This window comes from Myotis myotis, unplaced genomic scaffold, assembly GCF_014108235.1.
Source record: "Myotis myotis isolate mMyoMyo1 unplaced genomic scaffold, mMyoMyo1.p scaffold_m19_p_7, whole genome shotgun sequence".
Lineage (NCBI taxonomy): Eukaryota > Metazoa > Chordata > Mammalia > Chiroptera > Vespertilionidae > Myotis > Myotis myotis.
Genome location: NW_023416379.1, coordinates 14,045,868 through 14,072,740, shown reverse-complemented (window position 1 = coordinate 14,072,740; position 26,873 = coordinate 14,045,868). Strand labels below are relative to the sequence as shown.

General features: G+C 37.1%; 1 protein-coding gene across 2 annotated transcripts in view; it reads left to right on the top strand.

The window, feature by feature from the left end:
- TBC1D32 (TBC1 domain family member 32) overlaps positions 1–26,873 on the top strand; it is a 118,316-nt gene that overhangs the window by 2,911 nt on the left and 88,532 nt on the right. For both annotated transcript variants that reach the window (XM_036317911.1, XM_036317912.1), the window contains exons 2-12: positions 2,011–2,172; positions 6,186–6,363; positions 7,026–7,094; positions 9,821–9,946; positions 12,773–12,851; positions 12,997–13,100; positions 13,197–13,258; positions 14,297–14,441; positions 16,493–16,552; positions 22,104–22,194; positions 25,913–26,053. In XM_036317911.1, coding sequence (XP_036173804.1) covers positions 2,011–2,172; positions 6,186–6,363; positions 7,026–7,094; positions 9,821–9,946; positions 12,773–12,851; positions 12,997–13,100; positions 13,197–13,258; positions 14,297–14,441; positions 16,493–16,552; positions 22,104–22,194; positions 25,913–26,053 — 1,217 coding nt within the window. The remainder of the gene's footprint in view (positions 1–2,010; positions 2,173–6,185; positions 6,364–7,025; positions 7,095–9,820; positions 9,947–12,772; positions 12,852–12,996; positions 13,101–13,196; positions 13,259–14,296; positions 14,442–16,492; positions 16,553–22,103; positions 22,195–25,912; positions 26,054–26,873) is intronic.

Below are 26,873 nucleotides of genomic sequence, written 5' to 3'. Positions count from 1 at the left end.
AGAAACCACAGGAGAGCCCTATCTGGCGATTTGCCCAGAGGACAGTTGCCCTAAACTATCTCTGCTTTCCGTAGCCTCTTCCATTTTTCTACTGTAAACTCTTCGCGGTTTCTAAAAAGTCCAAGTTTGCCCCCTTTCTCTGAAAGTGGCAGCAAGGCCTGTGGGTGGGGAGAGAGGAAGGGAAGAGGACATTGCTTTCATTATGTGTGCATGTGTTGTGTAAATTTTTATGCTTGGACTGGCTCCCTATAAAACAGACAGCCCTGGTTTTAATCAGTTGAAGGCTGTTTGAAAAAATACTGATGAATCAAAATATCCTGGGGTCTGGCAGAGGAGGAGTGGCAGAGGCTGGGCCTTTGTGTTTTTGAAAAGCTCTCTAGGTCAGGGGTCCTCAAACTTTTTAAACGGGGCCAGTTCACTGTCCCTCAGACCGTTGGAGGGCCAGACTATAGTTTAAAAAAACACCTATGAACAAATTCCTATGCACACTGCACATATCTTATTTTGAAGTAAAAAAACATGTTTTCGGGGGCCGGATGTGGCCTGCGGGCCATAGTTTGAGGACCCCTGCAGGTGATTCCAATATGCAGCCATGAAATACTTGCATTTCACTGATTATTGTATTACAGCCGTCCCCCCTTATCCGAGGGGGATACATTTCAAGACCCCCAGTGGGTTCCTGAAACCTAGGATAGTACCAAACCCTACCTATACACTATGTTTTTTCCTATTCATACAAACCTTTTCGCTTAAAGGAAGCATTTTACAGCTTCTCTTTGGCATATCCAAATTGCCCGCATCACTATTCTTGTGCTTTGGAACCATTATGAAGTAAAACAAGGTTTATTTGAACCCAAGCAGTGCGATACCTCTACAGCTAATCTGATAACTGAGATGGCTAAGTGAGTCATGAGCAGGGAGCCTATACAGTGTGGACATGCTGGACAAAGGGATGATTCATGTCTAGAGAGGGATGGAGCAGGAGGGCAAGCAATTCTTCATGCCTCAGTTTAAAGCTTATTGGTTCTTATTTATTTCTTGTTTACTTATGGAATTTTTTATTTAATATTTTTATACAACAGTTGACCGTGGGTATTGAAATGGCGGAAAGAGAAACCTCAGATAAGAGAGAACTACTGTGTAGTTTTACTTAACAAAAACAACAAAAAAATACTTAACCAAGTCTAATGATTGTAACCCTGTACCTGATATTTTTGGTTTGATATGGAAGGAACACAATAATATTTGTTGAATTGGGTTTATTCTTTGTTTTACAGAAGAACCTACCAGTGAATTTAAATTAGTGAACTCTAGTGTGTTTAAGTTAAATTATTTTTGTCATTTGATAGACCAAAAAACTCTAACCTTTTAAAATCATGATATCAATTATAATCATTGCTCTTTATTTTCAGTAAACATGTTTCATAAAATAATTATCCACTTTTGGAATTCTTAACCTCTTACGTTTGCTGTATTGTCTGTTTGCAAACTGAATTTAGTGTTAGCATGAACCTAACAATATGAAGGAAACATATTAGAGCGTCTGAGATAGTTCTCTCTGAAAACAGAAAAGAGCTGATAGGGGGAATTTGGGTCAGTTACCACTTTCAAAATGTACACAAACCTCTTCTAATGATTGGAGCTTAACCTTTTCCTATTTATTCCCTCACAGTTGCTGTTACTCTAGCTTGGTTTTCCTCATCAGTTTGAATAATTGTAAAAATCCTTAACAACTGCTTTCCCTCTCCTTTAATGTGCATTACACATTAAAGATGGGAGCATTCCAAAGGTGTGAAAAGACTCCTAACCAACTAAGGGTGGCATAGGTCCGGAAATTTGCTCTCCCCTGACCTCCCACTGTGTTGTTCAATGATTTGGGAGATAATTTAATTCTACTTTAAAGTAGGAAATCTGAATATGTCACAAATCTTTCTGTGCTAACACTTTTTCTGGATGTGGTTACTGAGTTCGTGATATTTACTGCACTTATTTTTAAAATATTTGTTTCAGCTATGAATTTGTGAAATACCTCAGACAGCATATATGCAACACTTTGGGGTCTATGATTGAAGAAGAAATGGAAAAATGGACTTCCGATCAGAATCAGGGTGAGGATTCTGGCTATGACACAGTTGTGCAGCATGTTACTAAAAGAACTCAGGAATCTAAAGAGTGAGTATGCCTACAATAATATCTTAACGTAATTTTTCTCTCAGCAGGGCTCCCTGCAAGCACTCCTAACCAGTGCCCCTCCCCCCAGCCCATTTCCCTCATAGCAGCCAGAAGATTCCTTGGAACAGTGAATCAGATGGTGCCACTCTTCCTCATAACACTTTTCAAAGGGTTCGCATCTCGTTCAGAGTCAAATCCAGTTTCTTCTGTAGCCTACAAGGCCCACCGTGAGCCTTCTGCTCCCTCTCCTACCTCATTTCTTATCATATCTCCTTTGACATTGCTCTAGCGACACTGGCCTTGTTCTTCCTCAAACAAGGGAAGGGATTTGTATTTGCCCTTTTCCTAATTGTGTGACGTACTCCTTCACTTTTCTTTAATAGACTTTATTTTTTAGAGTTGCTTTAGGTTCGTAGCAAAATTGAGCAGAAGGTACATATTTCTTTCCTCTATACCCCCGGCTCTGATACATGCATAGACTTCCCCCATGAGAGTGGTACGTTTGTTTTAATTGAGAACCTACATTGATGCATCATTATTACTCATAGTTTGTAGATTGCATTAGCATTTTCTCTTGGTGTTGTGCATTCTATGGGGTTTGGAAAAATTTGTAATGATACATATTTACCATGATAGCATCTTACAGAGTAGTTTCACTGCTCTAAAAATCCTCTGTGCTCCACCTCAGACCCCTCCTCCTCCCAACCTCCGGCAACCACCGCTCCTTTTGCAGTCTCCATACTTGGGCCTTTTCCACAATTTCCAATAGTTGAAACCATACAGTATGGGGCCTTTCAGTTTGGCTTCTTTCACTTAATAATATGCATTTAAGTTTCTGTGTCTTTTCATGGTTTGATAACTCATTTCTTTTTAGCACTGAGTAATATTCCATTGTCTGGATGTACTAGTATGACATGTGACACATGTCATGCTGGGGATTAAAAATATATACATACATAATGTGTATTATATTAATTTGTTTATAAGTACATATTATGTAAGTCACATATCTCTATATATAAAAGCCTAGGCGACTGGCCAACTGTTCGGCCGTTCGACCAATAGCTATGACATGCACTGATCACCAGGGGGCAGACACTCAATGCAGGAGTTGCCAATCTGCGGTGACTTGTCAGCTGTGGTTCTCGGGTGATGCACCCGGAACCAGAGAGGAGGGAGCCTGATTCCGGGGTGCGTCATCTGAGAACTTCCCTCTCACAATGCAGGATCCCTCGGGGGATGTCCAAGAGCCAGTTTCAGCCCGATCCCGCAGGCCAGGCTGAGGGACCCCACTGGTGCACAGATTGACTGGAACTACAGTCGCTGTGATGCACACTGACTACCAAGGGCAAACGCTCAACCCAGGGGCTGCCCCCTGGTGCTCAGTGTGCTCCCACCGCCAACCTCCTGCAGCCGGCGACCAGCCAGCCTTCCTTGGCCTTCCCTCCCGCTGGTCCCTCCCCTCGGCTAAGGCTCTGGGCACTGGAGAACCTGGGTCTGGGAAGCCTGTAGGAGGAGAGTGACCCTGATGCAGATTGAGACAGAGGAGGGGGCAGAAGCGGCAAGCCAGCAACTACAAAGAGGTAAAGTAAGCAGCACCGCCATCTTACCTCTGCCACCGCACCGCTCGCCCTTCTGTCCCCATCAACCACTTCTAGCTTGGCCCCGCCTTTCCGGGCTCCCAACTGCTAATTGGCTAGTGCTCCTACGGCAGTGTGCCACCATTGGCCAAAGTCAGCTACCTGTCACGACTGGGGGTGGAGCCCGGAGAAAATGTGCAGCTGAGGTAGGAGAGATGACTTGTCTGTCAGCAACTCCGCCCCAGGGAGAGTGAGGTGGCCTGAGTGCGGGCATCGAAGTAGAGCTGTATGTCCACCTCAGAGCGTAGCTGGTGTTCAGGCCGTCTTGGGGTGCCCTGTCCGTGGTCTTTGCTTGCCACTACCTCAGCACATCTACACAAGTAGATCAGGGCCTGCCGGCCAACCTCCTGTGGTTCACCCCCCCCCCCGGCCCCCCCGGCCCCCCCCAACACACAAATTTTTGCACCGGGCCTCTAGTTGTTCAATAAAAGGACTAAACACATAAGAATATATCTTAAATTATATATAGAAATTACATATATATATATATATATATATATATGTAGATATATATAATAACATATAATTTATATCATTTAAACTATATTTTAAAACCTTTAAACTTGAAAATCTCAGTCTGCTATTTCTATCGAAATAGAAATAGCATGGTTTTTTTGCTTTTATGAGAGAGAGAGTACCTTACCTGTCCTTCCTTTGATTATGCATTTACAATTACCTATTAACCAGAAATATAAAAAAGGAAAGTTTCTGTGCTTATTTTCCTAATTTATTACCATTATTATCGTGATAACAAATATTTGTATTGTGCTTTATATTTGTAAAGAATTTTGAGATACATATTCTCAATTATTTCTTGCTATAGCCATGTGAAATAGCTAAGCTAGATTGTGTTTTTCTTAATCTCATTAGTACTTGAGGAAAAAGAGACTTATTTATGATGACAGAGCTGGTAGGTAGTCAGGATTCTAATTCAGGTTTTCTGACTCCAAATTTAGTACTTTACTCACTATGTTTATTTAAATACTAGAGGCCCTGTGCATGGATTCGTGCACTGGTGGGGTTCCTCCGTCTAGCCTGTGAGGATCAGGCAAAACCAGCTCTCCAACATCCCCTGAGGGATCCTGGGTTGTGAGAAGGTGCAGGCCAGGCCAAGGGACCCCATCAGTGCATGGATCCGTGCACTGGGCCTCTAGTATGTATACAAGATCTTTGTTTAATCTCTTCCCACCCTCCCTCTTCTGCCCTTCCCTCTGAGATTCATCTGTCTATTCCATGTTTCCATGCCTGTGCATTGAGTGTCTGCCCCCGGTGGTCATTGCGCTTCATAGCTACTGGTCGAACGGTAGAATGGTCGCTTAGGCTTTTATATATATAGATATATGAAATTTAGAAATTTAAATGGTTCAGGTCAAATATTCCTCATTTGTAAAATAAAGGGGTGGACTAGATTATTTTATGGTCCCATTTAGCCCTGAAATTTTATTTCTAGTGTATTGCAGATCACAGTCCAATATAAATATGGATGCTTGAGATTTTGCACTTAATAAATGGGGGAATTTATTATAAGTTCTTTTTGAGAGTTTTAGATCCACAGTGGTGGATGGGATCTTAGAAGTTATCCAGTTCAAACTCCTACTAATTTCAGGAATCCCTTTTTCTTTTTTTTTTTTTCTTTTTTTTCTTTTTTTAATAAATTTTATTGATTTCAGAGAGAGGAAGGGAGAGGGAGGGAGAGACAGAAACATCAATGATGGGAAAGAGTTACTGATTGGTTGCCTCCTGCATGACCCCCATTGGGGATCGAGCCCCCAACCTGGGCATGTGCCCTTGACCAGAATCGAACCCGGGATCCTTCAATCTGCAGGCCAATGCTCTGTCCACTGAGCCAAACCAGCTAGGGCAGGAATCCCTTTTCTAACATCCCTGACAGTGGGTTTTCTAACCTCTAATGAAAAGAGCCACTGACAGCTTAATTCTTATTTAGGTCTAAATTGTGGTAACAGGTGCTTATAGATAGAAATAATAGGCACGGGATAAGGAAGGAAAGAAAATAGAGGGGGGATAGAGAAAGAGAGAAATAAAACATCGATGTGTAGAATAGGCTGTGTTTTGGTAGTGTGATATTAACAGATGAGTTGCTAATTACTGGAATTCATCTTGCCTTAGATTTCTGTCCAAGTAACCAGATGAAAAACTTCAAAATACTTGTTTTTGGGTCCCTATTAACTTTTATTACTGTCATGTAAATTCTGTTGTACCAGTAGTTCTTTAAGGAAAACTGACTTAGGTTTTTTTCTCTTTAGAATTGTGTTCTTAAAGGGATATTACAGAAAAAATAGCTAGTTTAATTTAGTTGAATGTTTCCATTTTTGCTAATAATCTTTTTCTTACTGACACTGCTTTGAATTTAAGATACAAAGAAATGATGCATTCCCTGAAGAACAGCATGATGGTAGTGGTGGAATCTATGATTGACAAGTTTGAAGAAGATGAGATGCGCAGTCGAGAGAGGCAGAGAAAAATCCAGAAGGAGAAAAGCAGTAGTTACTGCACAGACAATTGCTCTGACAGTGACTCCTCGTCCAATCAGGTGTGTGGTTTAGTTTTGCATTTATGTCTTGAGAAGGTGTTTAATAAACACGAGCTTCAGTGCATGCTTTATTAGCCAGGTTATTTTTCTGCTTTCTAGTTTTAGGATGCAGAAGAAAAAGAAACAATAAAGTAATCTAATAGTAAAGATTTAGTTCATGAAATAACATCTTCTGGCATTACTTGTTCACTGAGTGATTACACTCTATCTGAGGCATGGAGAAAGGCTAAGGAAAAGTACAGGAAAGAAAAGGACTGAAAGTTCAAGCAGCATCGTGGTTATGCCTAGGGCACTATTAGTGCCTTCTTGTTTATGTTGTTTTATCTTTCAGTATTACTCATCTCACATTTCTGAGTACAAAACATTTTGGCTTTATGTCTTCTGAGTCTTATTATGTTCTACACATTGCAGTTGCTCAGCAAATAATAATAGTTTTCATTTGCACGAAGGTGCACTGTTCTGGGACATTCAGCTCCCATTTAAATGCCCTGGGAAACAAAAATTCTCTATTTGCTGCCAAATCAAAATAGATCATCCCTTTCTCTTGTTCTGAATGCCTTTTTTTTTTTTTCCTTTTGCTTGGAAGTATATTTAAAAATCATTTATAGAAGTACTTCTGAAAGTCTACTAAATAAATGACTGTTCCATCAATTGTGTTACAGAGTTACAAATTTTTTCAAGGAAAATTACAATTGATTTTAGACCAGTTGGATCCAGGGCAACCCAAAGAGGTACGTTTAAAGGATAACTGTCAAGTTCATCTGTATGTGTTTGTATATATGATTAGAATCGGAAGCAGCTGGGCTGTCCTTTTTGAAGGTTGCCTTTATTGTTATGATAATACTAGACAATACTAGACTGATCAGCCTGCTAAACTTCTCAGTCTGGAAATGAAAGGTCAGAGGAAGGGACGCTCTCCTGAGAGTAGTCATGGCTTGGAAGAGGAAATTTTTATTCGTAGCTTTCATTTTGAAGAGATGAAGTTATGAGCAGTTTTTCCCCTAACAGTTCCTTCACTGTTGCTTTGTATATGATATTTTAGAAAAAAACTCATTTAATATTCTCTCTACTTCTGAAAAATGTGAGCAACTTTGACAAATATTCATTTATTAGAAAAAGGATTCTAAAAGCAATTCTATTGAATTGTATCTGTTTATATTTTAAAAGTTTGTATAAATTACTGTTTATGAAGTATTATTTCATTTGAAAGTCAGGCTGAACTAGAAAATATGATAGGATTTTGAAGTGCCTAAGACTCTTGTGTATTTCTTGCCATTTGGTCTCCACGAATGAATAGTTACAATTTACTCCCACTGGTTTTCTAAAAAGTCACAGAATAATCTTTTTCCTCTCAGCATTTTGCATTCTGATTTATTTTTTAGGTTCTCAGTAAATACTGTGTATCAAAAGGTATTGAAATGGGATTTGAGTTTTATATGATAATAATCTTATTGTGTTTAGTTTAAGTGATTATTTGAAAATCTATACTTGTTCAGAAACCTTATTCTACTTTTGGAAGTAGGAAATTCTCCTCCCTCCCTCCTTCCCTCCCTTCCTTCCTTTTTAATCCTCACCTGAGGAGTGAGGATAATTTTCCCAATGACTTTTAGAGAGTGCAAGGGGGAGAGAGAGAGAGAGAGAAAAATCAGTGTGAGAGAGACATACCAGGTGGTTGCCTCCTGCTCCTGCCCTGACCGGGCCTGGGGATGGAGCCTGCAACCGAGGTACATGCCCTTGACCAGGAATCAACCCTAGGACCCTTTTGTCCCTGGGATGACACTAACTACTGAGAAAAACTGGCCTGGGGAAATACTTTTTATTCGTTATTTTTATTGATTTTAGAGAGAGAAGAAGAGAGAGGGAGGGAGGGTGGATGGGGGGGGGGAGAGAGAGAGAGAGAGAGAGAGAGAGAGAGAGAGAGAGAGAGAGAGAGAGAGATGAAAGAGAGACATTGATGTGCTGCCTCTTTTACGTGCTCGGTCTTGGGTTGGAACCTGGAAACTGAGCTGGAACCTGAACCTGCGTATATGCCTTGACCAGGAATTGAACCTGTGACCCCTGGATGCTTGGCACGACTCTCCAACCAACCGAGCCACACTGGCCAGGGTGCAAGTAGCAGTCTCTTAATGATATTTTAAAAGTTAGCTGAAAAAGAGAAATGTTTTTGGAAACTCTTCATAGTCCTCCCTAAACCATATCACAAATAAAGTTGTATTGAGGACTTCTTCTTTCTAAAACACGTGTCTTCTGTCTTTTTTACCTAAAACCTGACTCCCTGATTCAGAGTGCCTGGTTTCCTGAGGTCTCAGCTCTTGTCTCTGATTTATCACTTTTTTAAAAAAAAAAAATCTCTAGGCATTGGTTTTTTCAGCTGGGAAACAGCCAGGTTTTGAGGGACAGGCTGGAATCAGTGTGTTATACTCACTACTTGGAGAGTGAGTGGGGGAGAAGCTTTGCCACCTTTCATAATTGGAGTAGAGCTATTATTCTCCACTGCTGTCCCTTGGGTCACACTCTTTGAGTGAATTCTGATTGGATTTTGAGAAAAATGATTAAGAAGTAAGCTTTCTGTGAAAATACAGAAATTCAATTTTGCATCATGCTGCTGAATGACTTTTTTTTCTACCCCAGTGGTTAGAAGGTCAGAAAATCTGGTGTAGCAGCAAAAACAAGTATAGATTGTTTTGGGAGAATTTCATATTTCCTGGAATGGGAATGCTTCACCATGAAAGCTTTCAAACTATAGGACCAGCCACTAGCATGGGGCAGCCTGTGGGACCAGCCACTGGAAAACCTTACCCTGGTGATCCAGTTCTGTCATCACCCTTCCTCCTCTTCCACTTGGGAGACTCCTGGTCACAGGTCTAACACAGTTGGTGTTTTTATTTTCGCTTTACATAAAATAACCCATCTCTTTCTTGGTTTAAAAACATGTAGTTTTAAAAATGAGTTCTTAAGAATATATAATAATAAAAGAGTAATATGCTAATTAGACCGGATGTCCTTCCGGACAACCTTCCGGGTGAAGCCGGGGCTGCGAGGGACGACTGGGTCCCAAGGGCCAGAGGGAAACCAGTGCTGGCAGCCGGGGGAAGGAAGGCCTACTCTTGCATGAATTTTGTGCATCAGGTCTCTAGTCCTATATAATAAAAGGCTAATATGCAAATTGTCCCCTCGACTGGGAATTCGACCAGGGGGTGGGGCCGGCCCACCAACTGCCCGCGGCCCCTCCCCCCAGCTGGCTTGATCTGCCCAATCGGGGCAGGTAGGCCAGACCCCACCCGTGCACGAATTCATGCACCTGGCCTCTCGTTGTTTTATAAAAAGACATCTGATTCTTCTCAGTAGCCTCTTTAAAACAATCATCCAGACTTTGCCTTTCAATATTTGTTAAACATTAGGAGAATTGGTCTTATTCTAGCAGCTGAGTATTAATAAAACTCTTAAAAAATTACAGGTCAGATATGAAGCCTTGCATATGCTGTGTTCAGCTCCGCCATCTGATGTGCTGAACTGTGAGAACTGGACCACTCTCTGTGAGAAACTGACAGCGTCTCTCTCAGACCCGGATCCTGTGTTTAGTGTAAGGAAACGCCCGTAGAAATATTAAAAATAATTTATTTTCCCTGCCAGAAGCAAATGGAATATGATCATTTTCTTTAACAGTAGTTCAAATGCTCATGAAATTTCAGTTCCAGCTTTTGAATTGTTAAAGAGTTTTTAAAGGAATTAACTTACTATTTCATGATTAGATTCAAAGTATGGTCAATATCACCCTACATTGACAAATTATAGTAAACTGTTTTACCTGGTCCATTTTGTTTTATCTTGTAAAGGGATATCCAAGTATGTATCACTGTTTTTGAATTAAGAAAATGCTTTTAAAAGAATTTTAAAGTGTTTTTGAAAGAATTTGTGGTTTATTAAAATGATTATTTAGAATTTATTCCAAAGGATTCATAAGGATACTTATGTATTTAAGTGTTATTTAGAGATTGCTTAACTGCTTAAAAGAGAAGTTAGAAAAGTATAAAGCTAAGAGTTAGAAGATAATTGAGGTGAATCAGAATGCAAATACAGAAAATTCCCCAAATTCTATGAAGTCCATAGAGATAAGTGATTGTAAAAATGATTTGTAAGTTCTCAAGAATACTTAGTGTGTGATTAAAAATAAGATGATATTAAAAAGTGCAGTAATTCTTGGCTATATTTAGTATTTGAATTAAATAAAAATCCTGACTATATCCTAGCATCACATTTGAATACAAATTGGGTCTTTTTAGAGAGTCTTTTTCTTCATGATTGTTATGTCAGTGAAGGAAAATTTGGCTTTAAAATAGATACAGCATGTTTTTACAGAATTTTTGAGGCATTAGTGCCAAGTTAAATATTTTTAACTGTTTAATCAGTATGTGTTGAATACTTACAGTGTACATCATTTTAGTTTAGGTGCTGGGAACACACTGTGTCTGACTTCATGGAACTTGCATTCTCGTAGAGAAGACAGTAAACAAGCAGTTATAAGAAATATCTCAGTACATTTGAGCCAGGTTGTGGGCTCAGTTCCCAGTAGAGGGTGTTCAGGAGGCAGCCAGTCAATGATTCTCACTCATTATTGATGTTTCTCTCTCTCTCTCTCTCTCTCTCCCTCCCTCCCTCCCTCTCTGAAATCAATAAAAAAGCCAATCAATGATTCTCACTCATCATTAATGTTTCTATCTCTTTCTTTCTCCCTCCCTCTCTGTTATCAATAAAAATACATTTAAAAAAATAACTCTTCCATCAATGAAGATATAATTATATATGTAAACAGAAGTAGGTTGTAAATAATTGCTTTGTTATTTTTATAAGGGGGAGAAAGGTGTTTAATTACTTAATACCTGGATACAGTTTAACCTTACTAACACCAGAAGGTGATGCAGACTTCTGTAAAACAAAAACAAAAACAAACACAAAAAACTCCAAACTCAATGATCCAGGAACTTTAACAGGGAAAAAGGTATTTTAGAGTCACCTTTAATATTTCAAGACTCTTTAACAGGAAATAGAATTGTAAATTTTCCTGTGTTTTTCTTTTACTTAACAAGGATAGGTTTCCTATAATTATTTAAAAAATTATATGACAGTTTTATAAACACAGTTAGGATCCTAATGGGTCAGTACAAGTGGTTTTATTTGGCCGTTATAGATCACTAGAGGCCCGATGCATGAAATTCGTGCAAGAGTAGGCCTTCCTTCCACTGGCTGCCAGCACCGCTTCCCTCTGGCACCCAGGACCCGGGCTTCCCTTGCAGCCCCGGCTTCGCCTGGAAGGTTGTCTGGTCTAATTAGCATATTATGCTTTTATTATTATAGATTACTCAGTAAGAGTCAGTGTCAAGAGGTAAGTTAATAAGATTGGAAGAAGTTGTTAAAGAGGGGAAATGGTAGTAGAATAAATCATTTCGGGGTACAAAACAAAGCATGGTATTTTTTTCATTTGGAATTTATGCTTGATCCTAATTCATTTTTGAGTTTGATTCCATTCATTTCCTGCTCTAAAGGAATCTTAAGGTGTAACTGACTGAAGTGTATAGTATTTGAAGTGTGACAGATACCCATCAATAGCTTCAACTATAAAAATAGACTTCCCAAAGAATTTAATATCCTGTGTTTAGCAGGAATCTTTTGGAATTATTAGAAAATATTTTAGTAAGTTGGGTAACCATTTTCTGTAAGCATATTATGCTAATATTTAATATAGGTAAGGTGATTATTTTTTCCCCCAGAGTAGAACATTTGAGGCAATTTTATGTTTTATTTAGTTGGAAGTTAAATTCCACTAACAGTGTTAATCAGATCTTAATATTAAAGTTGGTATAATTGAAATGATAGTAATGCTATCATTTTTAAGTACCTACTAGTGCCAGGTACTGTTCTAACTATACCTCTTATCTCATTTAATTAATTTACCTTGTGCTATTTTCTACTTTAAGTTTTAATAATACAAAGTTCTGAAAATATATTAATACATAATACTTTTTCTTGGGAATAGGCAATATTATTAGAGTCCTACATATGTCAGCAATCAAATAAAAGGCAACAAAATGTTGGATTCGGAAACAGGTGTTTTTTTTTATTTCTTTGACAACATTACATTGTACTTTCCTCTGTCAAACCTCACCAACCAGCCCATGACTGTATCTACTATTACCAGATTTTGCAACAATATCCTGCTGCTTTAGATTTACTGTTAGTCGGTTTTACTTCTTACTGACCAACACAAGAATGTGTCTTCTTTTATAGGTACATTCCTATACAAGTTTCTGCATGATTTATTTTCTAGGTTTTTAACTGTGTGAAAAATGATTCATCTCTAATTTAGTTCTGTAAAAATTTTGGATGCAAATCTTTTGTTTTATTTCCATAGGACCGGATTTTAAAATTCTATGCACAGACATTTACACTTTCACCATTCCATATGACCAAGGAAATTTATACAAGCTTAGGTATGTTTGTTACATCGTTTAAAAATTGTTTTTTTCTTTCATTTGTATTTAAGAAAAATGGATCAGAACTAACTTTTCTTTTCAGAAAGCACTATAATTCAATGGTATACTAGTCATATATATATTTTTTACTTTTTCTTTTCAGCTAAATATTTGGAGTTATACTTTCTTTCTAGAGAAAATCATATTCCTACTGTTTCAACTGGCATAGATGTAACTAATCCTAATGTGATCCGCTTACTTAGAAAGGTATTCATTTGCTATACTATGCTTTTTAAAAAATTTAAATAGTTCTATATTTAAGAATTCTAATTTCGTGAGAACTGGTTTTACACTGCTTTATAGGTTCGTCTTCTAAATGAATATCAGAAAGAGGCTCCATCTTTCTGGATTCGTCACCCTAAGAAGTAAGTCCTCTAGTTTATGCCCACATAAAATATAGGAGTGTTACTGTCTCACATACATTTCAAAGAGAAAGAATAGAGAGTGTCTTAATTTATTTATGTAATTGGGAAAGAATTCATAAAGTTTTATTTTTTAGCTTTTTATTTTTTAAAAAATATATTTTTTATTGTTGATAGTGTTACAGATATCTCCCATTCTCCCTCCTTACCCCCTCCTCCCAGCCCTACAGTCCCCCCAGGTCTTCACTATCCTATTGCCCATGTCCATGGGCATACCTATAAGTATATAAGTTCTTTGGTTTATCTCTTCTCGTCCCCCACCCCGTATCGAGGCACGCCAGTCTGCTCTGTGGCTTTTCATGTTTTGTGCTTAGCTTTGTGAACGGCTCTACGCAGGTATCATTTTCCATCATTTACACAAGGTAAAAAGAGGTGGTGTGGTTTTTGGTTCTTTCATTATTGGTCTCTGCTACTTTGGATAAGTTCCTTATGTGTTCTTTAAATTTTTCCTTTTAATTTAAACATTTTTAATATGGCTATAAGAGCAACTGTGAGTCTTGAAAAGTTAAATTTGGAGAGACAGTATTGAAATAGAAAGAATATAAGTTTCTAAAGCAAAAAAGCCACTTATTGAAATATAAAAAAAAAAGTTGTTTCTAAAGGTTACTTAACACTATCGTTTCATAAATATAAAGTGTATCACCAGTTTTTATATATATACTAGAGTCCCGGTGCACGAATTCATACATGGGTGGGGTCCCTCGACCTGGCCAGCGATCCGGGCCAATTGGGGGTGCCAGCCAGTGCAGAAGGTTGGCCGGCTGTGGGAGGTTGGCTATGGGAGCACACTGACCACCAGAAGGCAGCTCCTGTGTTGAGCGTCTGCCCCATGGTGGTCAGTGCACATCATAGCAACTGGTCGACTGGTTGTTCGGTCATTTGGTAGTTCAGTTGTTCGGTCGCTTAGGCTTTTACATATATAGATGTGTAAGTGTATGTATCTATATAGTAACATTTGTTTTTTCTTTCCCAATCTTTAAGGTACATGGAAGAAATTGTGGAGAGTACTTTGTCCTTATTATCAGTTAAACGTGATCAAAGTCATCTTGCCTCACAAAAGATTTTGCACCCCATCTACTTTCTTGTATTGGTTGATGCCAGGGCTGTTTGGTTCAAAAAGTGGATGGTGAGAAATAAATGAAATAAGTTTTTATACCTTTCAGTGCATAGCTATATTTCAAAGAATAGGTAATGTTTGATGTTTGTTGTGTACTAAAAGTTATAATTGTGTTTATATGTGTTAACTTATTTACTTTTTATAACAATATATGAGATAGGTAGTATTATTATTCCATTTTACAGATGCAGCAACTGAGATATAGAGAAGTTAAATGACTTGTTTAAGCTTTTTATCTAGTAAAGATTGTTTATCTTGTAAGCAACAGAACTAGAATAGTTTTGTTTTTTAAAAATATATTTTTATTGATTTCAGAGAGAGGAAGGGACAGGGAGATAGAAACATCGATGAGAGAGAGAGAGACCTCAGTTGGCTGCCTCCTGCATGCCCATACTGGAGCCTGTAACCTGGGCATATGCCCTCATCTGGAATCAATCAGGTGACTTCCTGGTGCGTGGAATGACGCTCAACCAACTGAGCCACACAGGCCAGACCAGAATAAGGTTTTGAATTCATTTGAACTTATTAAGCTGAATGACCTATCCAAATCTGATCATCTTTAGTATAAAAACATCAGATTTTAAAAGCAGGTATGGTAGAACATAAAGATTCACTGCATTTTTCTCTGACTTAGGCGATATGTCTGAAAACATTCCATGATTTGCCTCTTGCTAAACCTGTAGTTGGGAAATGTGTTTAAAGCCTGAATGATGGTGATTTCCTATGGAGCTTACCATTGTCCTTGAACTGAAGCTAATATTAAGAGTAAAGAGGCCCTTCTAGTGTTACCTCTCTCATCTGCTGCTGAATAAGAGTGGTCTGTGTCTGGCAGTAGTAGCAGCAGTGTGGGCTGATGTTCTCAGGTATTTGTCCCTTTCCACCTGTCTACTGAACATTGTATGTTTGTGGGGAAGGGAAGGGCTGGCCCCAGGACTTGCCGTGCAAAACAGCAACATGTTCATTTATTACTCAGCAAAATAGTTTACTTGTAGGTCCACATATTTCTCTTACTAAACCTGAAAAGGATAAATGGTTTTGAAAATGTTTTCAGCTATGAGGTTAAAGCACACAGGCTTTGCTTAATCCTCAATTAACTAAACCCCCATTTAATTAAACTCTATTCTCCAGAATTCTGATAGATTTTACTTATTAGTATTATTTACTAATTTTTATTCTCAAGTAAAATGAAGAGACCACATTGAACACTAATGATATCTAATATAATTTAGGGAAGTAATATGTGTATTTTCCCCTTGCTTTGTACAGTGCAAATAAAGCATGTTGTAATCACATCCATATTTAGCTCTAAGGAGAGAATGAAAGATCTTTTGGCACTTTGAATCTTTTAAAAAATATGATTGGCAGAGCATGATTAAGATACTGTCCCTTCAGAGCATTTCAACATTGTCAAATTTCTGCATATGTAGATAGTATGGTATCATTTATAGTGTAAGAGTTGTGATTTTCAACCCCCCATGCACAGTTCTGTATTTTTCCCTTAGGCTGTGTCACACACTGGTAGTCAGATTTGTTTTTTGGTGGTGGTGATTTTAAAATAGCTTAGTATGGCCTGGTGAGTGTTGCTCAGTGGTTGAGCATTGACCTATGAACCAGGAGGTCATGGTTCAATTCCCGGTCTCAGGGCACAGGCCTGGGTTGTGGGCTTGATTCCCAGTAGAGGGGCATGCAGGAGGCAGCTGATCAATGATTATTTCTCATCATTGATGTTTTTATCTCTCCCTCTCCCTTCATCTCTCCAAAATTAATAAAAACATATTTAATATAGCTTAGTATGGAGACTGGTCACAATTGAGGGATAGAAAGTTTTTCTACTGGTCTATCAGTAAACCCATAGTTTTTGATATAATTTGGATTCTTGTCATTGCTGTGCTCATAATCTATTATACATAGAAAAAACTGTTTGGCACTGATTATAATAATTTGAAACTAAGTTATTATGTAATATATGATATTATTGGAAATTATGTAAGAAAAATACATTTTGAATGGTATAGCTTGAATATTAAATTAAATGCCATTTTTTTCTCTCCTAATTTTAGCATGGATATTGTAGCAGAACTGTCGTACTAAGACTTCTTGAAAAGAAATATAAATCTCTGGTATGTCTATATTTCTGTTTTTATGTTGAGACATAATATCACAAAAAATGTATGATGTAATAACTTAAATGTGCAAAGTTGAGAGATAATCAGTATTGAATAATGAAGGAGTCCCCCTTTTATGTGACTTTTAAACTACCATTGTGTGAAACATAAAAGAATAAAAGTAGAGACTTAAAATACAGTGAAGATAACAATTAGGAAGTACATAACTGCATAGTAGTTTGGTTGCTAAACAAGCTAGTTTGAGATATTTTGAAAGTATTATGTAATTTAATTCATATCAGGTACTTATGAAGGAGTGAGTTCTATAAAGTATATCCGTGGTTTTGACTAAAAGTTGAATGAAAAACCTCAGAATGATATATGCTTTTACATTTGCAAAAATTGATCTAAGTTACACCAAATATAAACCAATACTATAAAATTATTTTAGCAAAAATGTTTAATATTTATTGCTGTTTAGTAGAAATATATGTAAGGGCAGTGAAAGAAATTGAAAAGAAGTCAGCAATTCAGGTAATAGTGACAAACATGAAAAATTTATTAAAATATTTAATAAATTATGCTAATGTGACTTTGATATGATAAATACGGTTTATGTGGTTAGAATCTTGAGTTTAGAAGTCAGGTGAAGGGAAAGATTCATGGAATTGTGAGTTTTTGGGTGAAGGCAGTAGAGCATAAAATGAAAGAAAGAGAACAGTAATTGTTTTGTGTTTGAGAATCAAAAGAATTGAGCTTCAGAAATGAGAAGAGGGATATTGAATAAAAGGAATGGAATTTATTTGTAGAGGTAATAGGTACTGCAAAATCTTTAGACAAACTGAATTGAAATAAAGTCTTTCCACATCTCATTTCTTTCCCATTCCCATTTTAAGTGAAAATTTGTTGTTACCATATGATCATAGACTGATCTTGTTAGAATAGAGAAAGGAGAAAAAACAAAGAATGGAATGATTATTTTACCCCTATGGTTTGGCATACAAATAACTCACTGTTGCTAACACAGAGGCGCTGATGGGGAGTATTTCAAATATGTTTTTTATATATTAAGTTTTAAATCTGTTTGTCGCTTGAAAAGTTAATTATGCCATCACCAATTTTTAGCCTGCAAATAGTTTATTATAAACAAATTTACTATTTTATCGACTTGGTCAAATATTTTATTTCCTATACATAATGGGTCAAACTTGCATGAGATTTCAACTTAAACTTTATTTCTCCTAAAAAACTTTACTAAATTTATAAAATATAAAAGTATTTTGTATATATATATATATGTATGTATATATATATATATATATATATATATATATATATATATATATTAAAGAGAACTTGGCCCAACTTTTGTAAAAAGCATTGGCAAAAATGGATGCAAGATCTATTTGTTTCCATTTTCCTTTCACAATTGATCAGATTTTGTGCATCTACAGTGGAAACTTTGGACCACTCCATGGGTTTGTCTGTTGTTCTATAAGAGTTCCTGTCATAAGGACTTTAGTCATAGCAGCCTATTTAGCTTGGTTACCTGCTGCAGCCTTTATTTTGGCTTCTCTTCAGTGCTTCCTGCTAACATTTTCTGCAACAATAGACTGTCTGCATTGTCTAATAGGGGAGCCACTATCTAGGGAAACTGAGAAACTGAGTTTTTAATTTTCTTTCATTTTCTAACTAATATCTGGTTTGTGGCTACTCTGTGCGATCCTACTTGTTATAGTTTATGACATTTTCAGTTGGCAGTATTAGACAACAAATAATTTATGTGTATGTGCGGTCATTTTTAAAAAATATATTTTTATTGATTTTAGAGAGGAAGGGAGAGGGAGCGAGAGATAGAAACATCAATGGTGAGAGAGAATCATTGATCTGCTGCCTCCTGCTCGCCCCACACTGGGGATTGAGCCTGCAATCAGGCATGTGCCCTGACCGGAATCCAAAGGTGACCTCCTGGTTCATAGGTCCATTCTCAACCACTGATCATGCTGGCTGGGCTGAGATATCTGAGGAAATTGAGGGCTTTATTTCCATTGCAAAGTCATGAAATATTTGAAAAGCATTTGGCTATCAGCATAAACATTTAACCTTTTATTTTTGACAACTTGAATCTTTGTCCACCCACCCTTAAGTGAACGACTTCTGAAATGGCTTTATTTAGTGCATTTCCTATTTTTCTTGTCCTCTCAAAGTCATTAAAAAATATTGACAACTAGGTTATTTAAATTCTCTTTGTTTTTCCTATCATAGTATATTTTCCTACCATAGTACACACACTCTCCTTTTGTCTTGGTATATATTGATTGTGCAGTAGAATGAGTATCAGATTAGATCCTGAATTTTACAGCAAATTTCTATCTATCTTCCTGAGGTTTAGGAAAATAATTCTTTATATTTTTAACTGGACTCTGTAGATTAGTTTTAAATTTACTGACTCTAGATCTGCTTTCTGCTCCTGTAATTTAAAGGGGATAATATATGATGTGATTGTTTCTCTGCTGAGATTGTACCTTTTCCTGTGATTGTTACCTTTTCTCAACTAAAATGTGGCGCATTTAAGAAGTGAGGAAAGGAGTAGTAGGAACAGAAGTGGGTGTAAGTGGGTTGTAAGGTAAAACTGGGTAGAGATGGGTGCAAGGAGATGGGTTTCTGAAGATTTGAATGGAAATGAACTAAAGAGTCTTTGAGAGATTATTTTGGAGATAGTGTTTCAAGTTCACAGTTAAGGAAGCTGACTATTCTTTTGTGTCCTTATTCTTTAGGACTTCTGTTAAGTGTTATTTATTTTTCCATAATGACACTTGTCACTCTAAGCCATATTTGTTGTTATTGCTTTTTACCAAAGTATGACTAAGAAGTAGGCTTGCAGGAGCAAGTTTATCTAGAAAGAGGGAGTTCTATTAGGAGAAGGTTTCAGCTTTGACTTACAGAAACTCATGACAAACATAAACAGGTCACTGAATTTTGGGGGCAATAGTGTGTGCTTATAAATTTATCTCGGATTCTGATCAAGTGGAAGCTAGAAAGGGGTGATACGGTCATTGATATGACAATCATTGACTGCCCTCTTTCATGAATTGACAAGCCAGGGAATGTCCTCATAAAATTTTTGTAGGAGTTCAAGGCAGTTTGACCAGTTGCCTTTGCACTATATTTTTGCTGTTAGCTGGTAGTCTCAGAGTCGGCTTGCATTGATTGATTGGATTGGACTATGCCTCCTGTTCACTATGGGATACTCAGTAGATGCAGGACAAACCAGAATAAAACAGGAGTTAAGACTGTACAAATAGCAAAGCAAAACAAGCCAAGAATAAGCAGGTTAGTAGCACAAATTTTTACCGAATGGTGCCTCTCCAGAACAAAAAGTTACTTTGTACAAATTTCATTACAAATCGTAGGATAACAAATTTTGCAGTGAATGCCCATGAAGCAAGTTGGAGCTCAGGTTATTGTTGACACAGACTCTCATCATGGCAGATCTGAAGGGCTTTGAGAGTTTGGGACTCAAGGGGGCTCAGTGAACAACTCTTTGAAGTTCTCACTGAATGTTGCCAAGTCACAGTCTTCAAGGTAATTTTAATGGAAGTTCCAGGATTAAGACCATTGTTCAGTCTGAAACAGTGCATAAAGCTGAATGTATTGCTTACTTAAGTTAGGCAAAGCAGATTCTTCATCAGATAGGGTTTGGGGAAAAGCTTGGAACTCAGGGAGTGATGGGCTTTTGGAGAGGAGAATGAGTTCAGCCAATTGTAGAAGAGATCTCAGGTGAGATTGTTGCGGACTGACTGGCTTTTACAAATGTGTTTCCTGGAGTGTGTCTGTTATTGGCTGATTTTCAGAAGTAAGGGGCTAACACTAATTGCTCGGCTTTCAGAAGTACATTCATTGAGATCTTTTGACTTATATTGATTTACAAAATTTTAAACTTGGTCTGCTGGATACCTGTTACCATGGTTATATTGTTTTATCATGGATTTATTAAGTAGATTGAAGTAGATTTATTAAGTAGATTCTATAAAACAAATTACACTTTTTCTGAGGATGGTGGGAAATTTTTTATTCTTAATGAATAAGTATTATCCTGGAAAAGTGAGGGGGGTGCTTTTGGTAGTGGTGGGAAAATATTTCAGGGCAATGTGGTAGCATGTTTAAAGGCTTAGGATTTGGAAAACACATAGTACGTATGGAAACTGCATATATTTTCTATAACTGGACATACATTGCTAAGAGAAATGTGAATTGGTATTAGGAAAATTTCTTGAAAATCAGTTCTCTGAAAGCTAATATTAAGTGGGTAAAGGTGTTTAAAATGTTCTTGGATGCTTTAAGTTGGGTATGTATCAATTAACTTCAGTTTATTTCACACATGCATAGGGCAGAGCATAATTCCATAAAAATAGAAAAGACATTGTTAAAGGAAATCTTCAGCTCCTTCCCTTTTGCAAATGACAGTGTTGAGTTTAATGTAAACGTCAGGTTTGAGTGTGTTTCAGATCTAATTGGCTGTTTTGATTGGTGAAATTTCCCAGTGAATTTGCTTTTGATGAATTAGTTATTTGGTTGTTGAATTGGCTTTTGATGACTGATTTTTGCACAGGTAGATGTACTTCTGTATTTGTGCAAGCATGTGATTAGGACAGGGGGATATCTGGAGGATAAGAGGTATAAGACTATCAGATCATGAATAGTTTTTGTATAATGTCAACTTTAGGATATTGGCATTTATTCTGAAGGTGTGGTGAGCCACTGGTAGGTTTTTAAGTACTGAAGTAACATCATAGTAAGGCCTTGGAATATTTGGAAAATGGGTTTAAGGTGCTAAGTGGAGATAGGGGAGAAGTGTTGAAGCAAAAAGATTAAGAAGAGTCTTCTCAGTAATCCAAGCAAAAAATGATAAAAACATGAGTTAGGGCTCTTAACGGAGTGAATTGGGATGGATGGAGGGACTCAGGAGTACCATATTTAGAATGCAGGATTTAAAGAACTTGGTTTTTTGAATGGGGGCTGAGTGAAGACTTAATTGAGTGACTAATGTCATTCATGGAGATAAGTAACAAAGTAAGAGAAAAATAGGGGAGTTGGAAAGATTTTAGATTTGCTTATACCTAATTTGAAATTCAGATTTTTAGGAGACAGTTTTATATTATTGATCTGAATCTCTAAAGTTTGATTTGGAGGAGATAGATAAATATGGGAAGGGATCCCCATGACCACCCCCAGATTTGATGATTTTCTGGGAAGACTCATAGGACTCAGCATATAGTCATAATCCCAGCTATGATTTATAACCGAAAGAGGATACAAAGCAAAATTGGCATAGGGAAAAGGCTCACTTGGTGAAGCCTGGAGGGTACCAAGCATAAGCTTCCATGTCCTTTTCCCAGTACCAAATTGTGACAGCGCATATGAAATGTTGTCTACCAAAGAAACTCATTAAAGACTCTGCCCATTTTTTAAAACTGGAGTTGGTTACGTTGGCACCCTCTGCCTAGCACATACCAGGACTTGTAGGCTGCACATTTCTATAATTAATAAGCTATTATTTTATTAGGTAACTGCAGCAGTTCAGCAGTGTGTTCAGTACTTTGAGTTATGTGAGACTTTGAAAACCAATGAGATTGTGGGACAGTCAAAGCATTGTGGTAAGTATAGTTTTCTTTGTCCTGTACTTTAAAAAATGGTACAGTTTAAAATAGCTTAGTAGTAACTCTTATTTTTTTTTTTAATAGTTGTTAGTAGCATGGTAAAATTCTATCACTTTTGCTAATGTAAAATATTTTCACAAATTTAAAATATATAGTATAATGATGTTTTTTTATAACCTGTCTACATTTGAAATTAATGTATCATCATGCTGTTTCTTACCAAAGGCAGTTCTTCAATTTATACTAGAGTTTATGTCCTAATATGTTATACTGCAATAATATACTGCTCATTTTTTCTCTAGTGTATCAGTCATTTAATTGTCACTTACACATTTTAGTAGGAAGAACATTTTATAAAATATTGTTTTATTATTAGACAACTCACCCCACCCTGTGATTCTTCTCTGATTATCCCCAGACTGAGCTATTATAGCCTAGATAATTTATAATCTGGCCCTAATTTCTCTATCTAAATTTTAGCTCTAATTAGTGATTAAAATGAATCTTTTACAGTCAGATTCTTTTTTATTTTATTTTATTTTATTTTGTTAATCCTCACCAGAGGATATTTTTCCATTGGTTTGTAGGGAGAGTGGAAGAGAAACATTGATGTGAGAAAAACACATTGATTGGTTGCCTCCTGCATGAACCCTGACCAGAGCCCAGGCCAAGAAGGAGCCTGCAAGCAAGGTACATTCCCTTCACCAGAATTGAAACTGGGGCCCTTTGGTCCGCAGGCTGACGCTCCATCCACTGAGCCAAACCGGCTAGGGCAGTCAGATTCTTCTGCATATCAGTGCTTATGTAGCTTTGCTATTCCTACTCCTACTGCCCCTATCCACATCCTTTACACGAATATATATCTTATTTATTGTGAAAGAATAAACTTTATTTTAAAATTTTCACAAAAGATTATCTTCCTAATTTGTATTTTTATTGCTCTTTTGCTTACATCACACAACCTGCCATGTGAATTAGGTATTTCTCATTCTGCTATTTTATTTTGTCAGTTCTCTAAGTATTAAAGAATAAGTTCTTTGATTATATGAAGATACCTTTTTTTTTTTTTTAATCCCTGGATAAATTCTTCATCTAACTCAAGCAAGAAAAATGGTTAAAAACCAATAATTAATGGGCTTCAAAAGCCAGTGTTGCATAGCGGAGGAGAAAATACAGAAGCCAGAGTTTATTATGTAAGAGGAAGAAAAAGATAAAAAACAAAAGGGTAGATAAGTTTATGTAAATATCTCATTTATAAATTTATAGATTTTTCTAATTTCTTGATATTAAAATGTTTTTATCCAGTGCTTTACTCCGCCCCCCCCCCCCCCCCCCCCCCCGACCCTCACCCCCACCACCATTCTACCAGCCCTTAGTGGCTTTTCTTTCCTTTTCCTCAGGGTGCTTCACTGCTTTCTTCTGCCATTTCTTTCAAAATTTTTGCTCTTTATTTTCTTTCAGAGTTTCCTGCCTCCAGTTTCCCAACTTCAGCTCAGTCCAAGCTTCCATCTTCTCTGGTCCTTAGGAAATTGAGCAGAGAGCATTTGTGTTGTAAATTGATAGTGCGCATATATTTTTCTAAGCACAGCTGCTCTCTTCCTGTTACTTGGGATCCTCTTAGATGTTCTTTTTTCATTGTTTCATGATAGCTATTGCAAGCCTTCACCAGTCTCGTCAAGCCCTGTGCCTTTTCCCTACCCTCTTTTCTCTTAAGAGAAGACCTTGCATCCTACTTCACTAAGAAAAATGGAACTTTGCAAATATGAATTCCCCACGTATCCTGCTTCTACGCATGCAAACACATGTTTGTATGCCCTTATCAATATCTCCTTTCTCTGGGCTACAATGGAGGGTATCCTTCCGTTCCAGATTGGTCTCCGTCTGTTCTTGACTTTGTTCCTGTTCTTGGCTTTTGGTTTAAAACCGGGACATTGCTTTCCTTGTTACTGTGTCTCCCTGTGCATTGGCTCCTTCCCCTGCATCCTCTAGACCTCCTTGTAGGTCTTTCACATAAAAAACCGAGCCCGTTCACATGTACCTTATCTCTGCTTCCCTTCAGAGAAAACTCTTTATTCTTTATATACCCAGGCCACATTTCTTTACCTCTTATTCACCTTTTTTTTTCCTTACTCACCTTTTAGCCATAAAAATGAGTCTTCTATTTCTGCCACCCCATGACCTTCCCATCATCAGTTCCCCCTCTTACCTGTCCTCATTTTACAACATTGGTCTTTTGATCCTTCCTTTCCCTTCTCTTCCTGGTACCATTCTTTTTTGGATTTTCTCATTCTTACCCAACAAATTCTTAGTCACTTGAAAGGTTCTTTTCTTTCCTTTATGTGTTTGTACTCACAAAAGTTTTGCCCTTTGTTCTTTTCTCACCTTAGTCTACCTATTCTCTCTTGGGAGAGCCATTCACTCTCGTGGCTTCAAATATTATATATTTATATTGTAACTACCGGGATGCTCCATTGGCTTCCAATATTAAAATATTGAGGACTGAAATAACTTTTTTTCTCTTTTTAGACCTGTTTTTATTGTCCCCCTTTAGAATTACTTAAGTAGAAGACAAATTCACCACGTACACAGATATTTGAGTTAGGAACTTGAACATTTTTTTATTCTTTAATATTTCACATACAGTCCGCTCTAAGGCATATTGATTTTCTTTTCTTAAACATTTATTTTTATCTACCTGCTCTTCTCCATTCTTCTTGCTGATGCTTTTATTCATGATTTTTTGGGGATGAATCTTATTTCAAGCCTTGACCTTCTTCCATTTACCTTTTATGTTGCCATCAGAGTCAGTTTTTCACATGCATATTTGATACTTTTCTGCTTAAAACCCTTTCATATCATCCCAATTGCCTCTCAGTAAGGCCTCTGTTGCTTCTGCAGTTAAATCTTCTGTGCTTTGCCCTGATACCTGCTATCCTCTTGTCTTTCCCACTTGTCCTCCTTATTCTCTGGCTATTCCAGACTACTTGCTGTACTCTGAATTGGAAGCCCAGTTTAATGCTTCTTAATGGTTTTTGACACCGGCAAATAGTTCAAGATCTTGTATAAAACAGGTACTCAGTAGATCTTGAGTGTATGGTGAATGAATAATAAATGTATTAGAGGGTTTCTGTATTTCAGAGACTCGTTTCATTTGCTAACAAGGTTATAATAGGAACTTCTGTAGCATTGACTATTAATTGGTAGAATTAAACACTAACTGATGTTTTCTATTGATTTCTTCCCTCCTTTAACTTATTCTTGAAGGCTTTCTTGATGATATAAGTCTGACAAACTTGGGCTTTTTTTCTTTCTTTGTTTTAGAATGAACGCTCTGTGTATAGTTAAGTTTTATAGGAATGCTTTTCTCCAGAGAGTCAGGTGTCAAGGGATCTTAAGAAATAGCAAGAAAATGATTTTTACAACCAAAGGACTTGTATGCATGCAGATAAGCATAACTGATGAATACAGACAGTAGTGGGGAGGGCATTTGCTGGGGGGCGGGGAGCGGCCAGGGAGAGGTCAATGGGGGAGTATGTAATACTTTCAACAATAAAGAATTTAAATGAAGAAAGAAAAGAAAGTGATTTTTTAAAATTTATACCAAATGTCTACATTATAGACTGCAAACTTGTTTAATGTTTAGAAGGGAATGATGACAGGTACTATAAAATATAATGTCATTAAAATAAATGTAATTGTTTGCTTCTCTCTTAAGGGAACAAACTGAAAACTTTCTACTACTCAGGGCAAGAATTACAATATATTTATTTCATCCACTCATTGTGCCTTTTGGGAAGATTATTGATCTATACACAAGGCAGAAAGTTGTTTCCCATAAAGCTGAGGAATAGAAAAGGTATGTACAATCAGGATAAATGAGTATGCCCATATATGGTAAGATTAATGTACTGTGGATCATTAGAACTTGGAGATGGCATATGGTCTCTTCTATGGTACTTAGCATACCTTTTACATTTCTGTCCTTTTCCAGCATGTACTTTTTCTTTCATGTGTAGGTTTTTTTTGTTTGTTTTGCTTTTTTCTATTCATCCTTTCATACTTACCTTATTTCATCCTGTCTTTCAAAATCCTACACATACTAAGTGCGCTACCCAGTTCTGGATTTAGAACTACAAAGATGAATTTAGAACTTATCTATATTATCATTTTAAGTTCTGGTTCCCTAGAAACTGGCAGTGATCTTTTGGGCTAATCACTTAACTGTAGTTTCATTTTCTTTATTGGGAATAATTGAATAATGATGTCCGTGTGGCTGGGCTCACAGAATTTTTGTGATAACAAGCGTGAGGTTTGAGAGCACTGTTTTATAAACTGCAAAGCCTTGCATCATTTGATATTTTACTATGTTATTGTTTCCTTAATTCCCTTTTTTAACGTTTTCTCCATCAAACTTCAGCACATGCTATTCATTATCTTCTTTACCTCCCTTAAAACTTTAAGTCTATACTAGGAATATAGTATAAAGATCAGCAAACTTTTTCTGTAACATGCCAGATAGTAAATTGCCGCAGTCTTTCCGCTGCAAGGGTTCAGGAATCTGGAGAAGGGCTGCATATGAATGAATAAACTAGACAAGAAATATAAATTTGGAAGGCCTTTTGGGGGAGCGAGGGGAGGCTTAGCTCTAGTGACTGAGCTCTCTGAATCTCCGGACC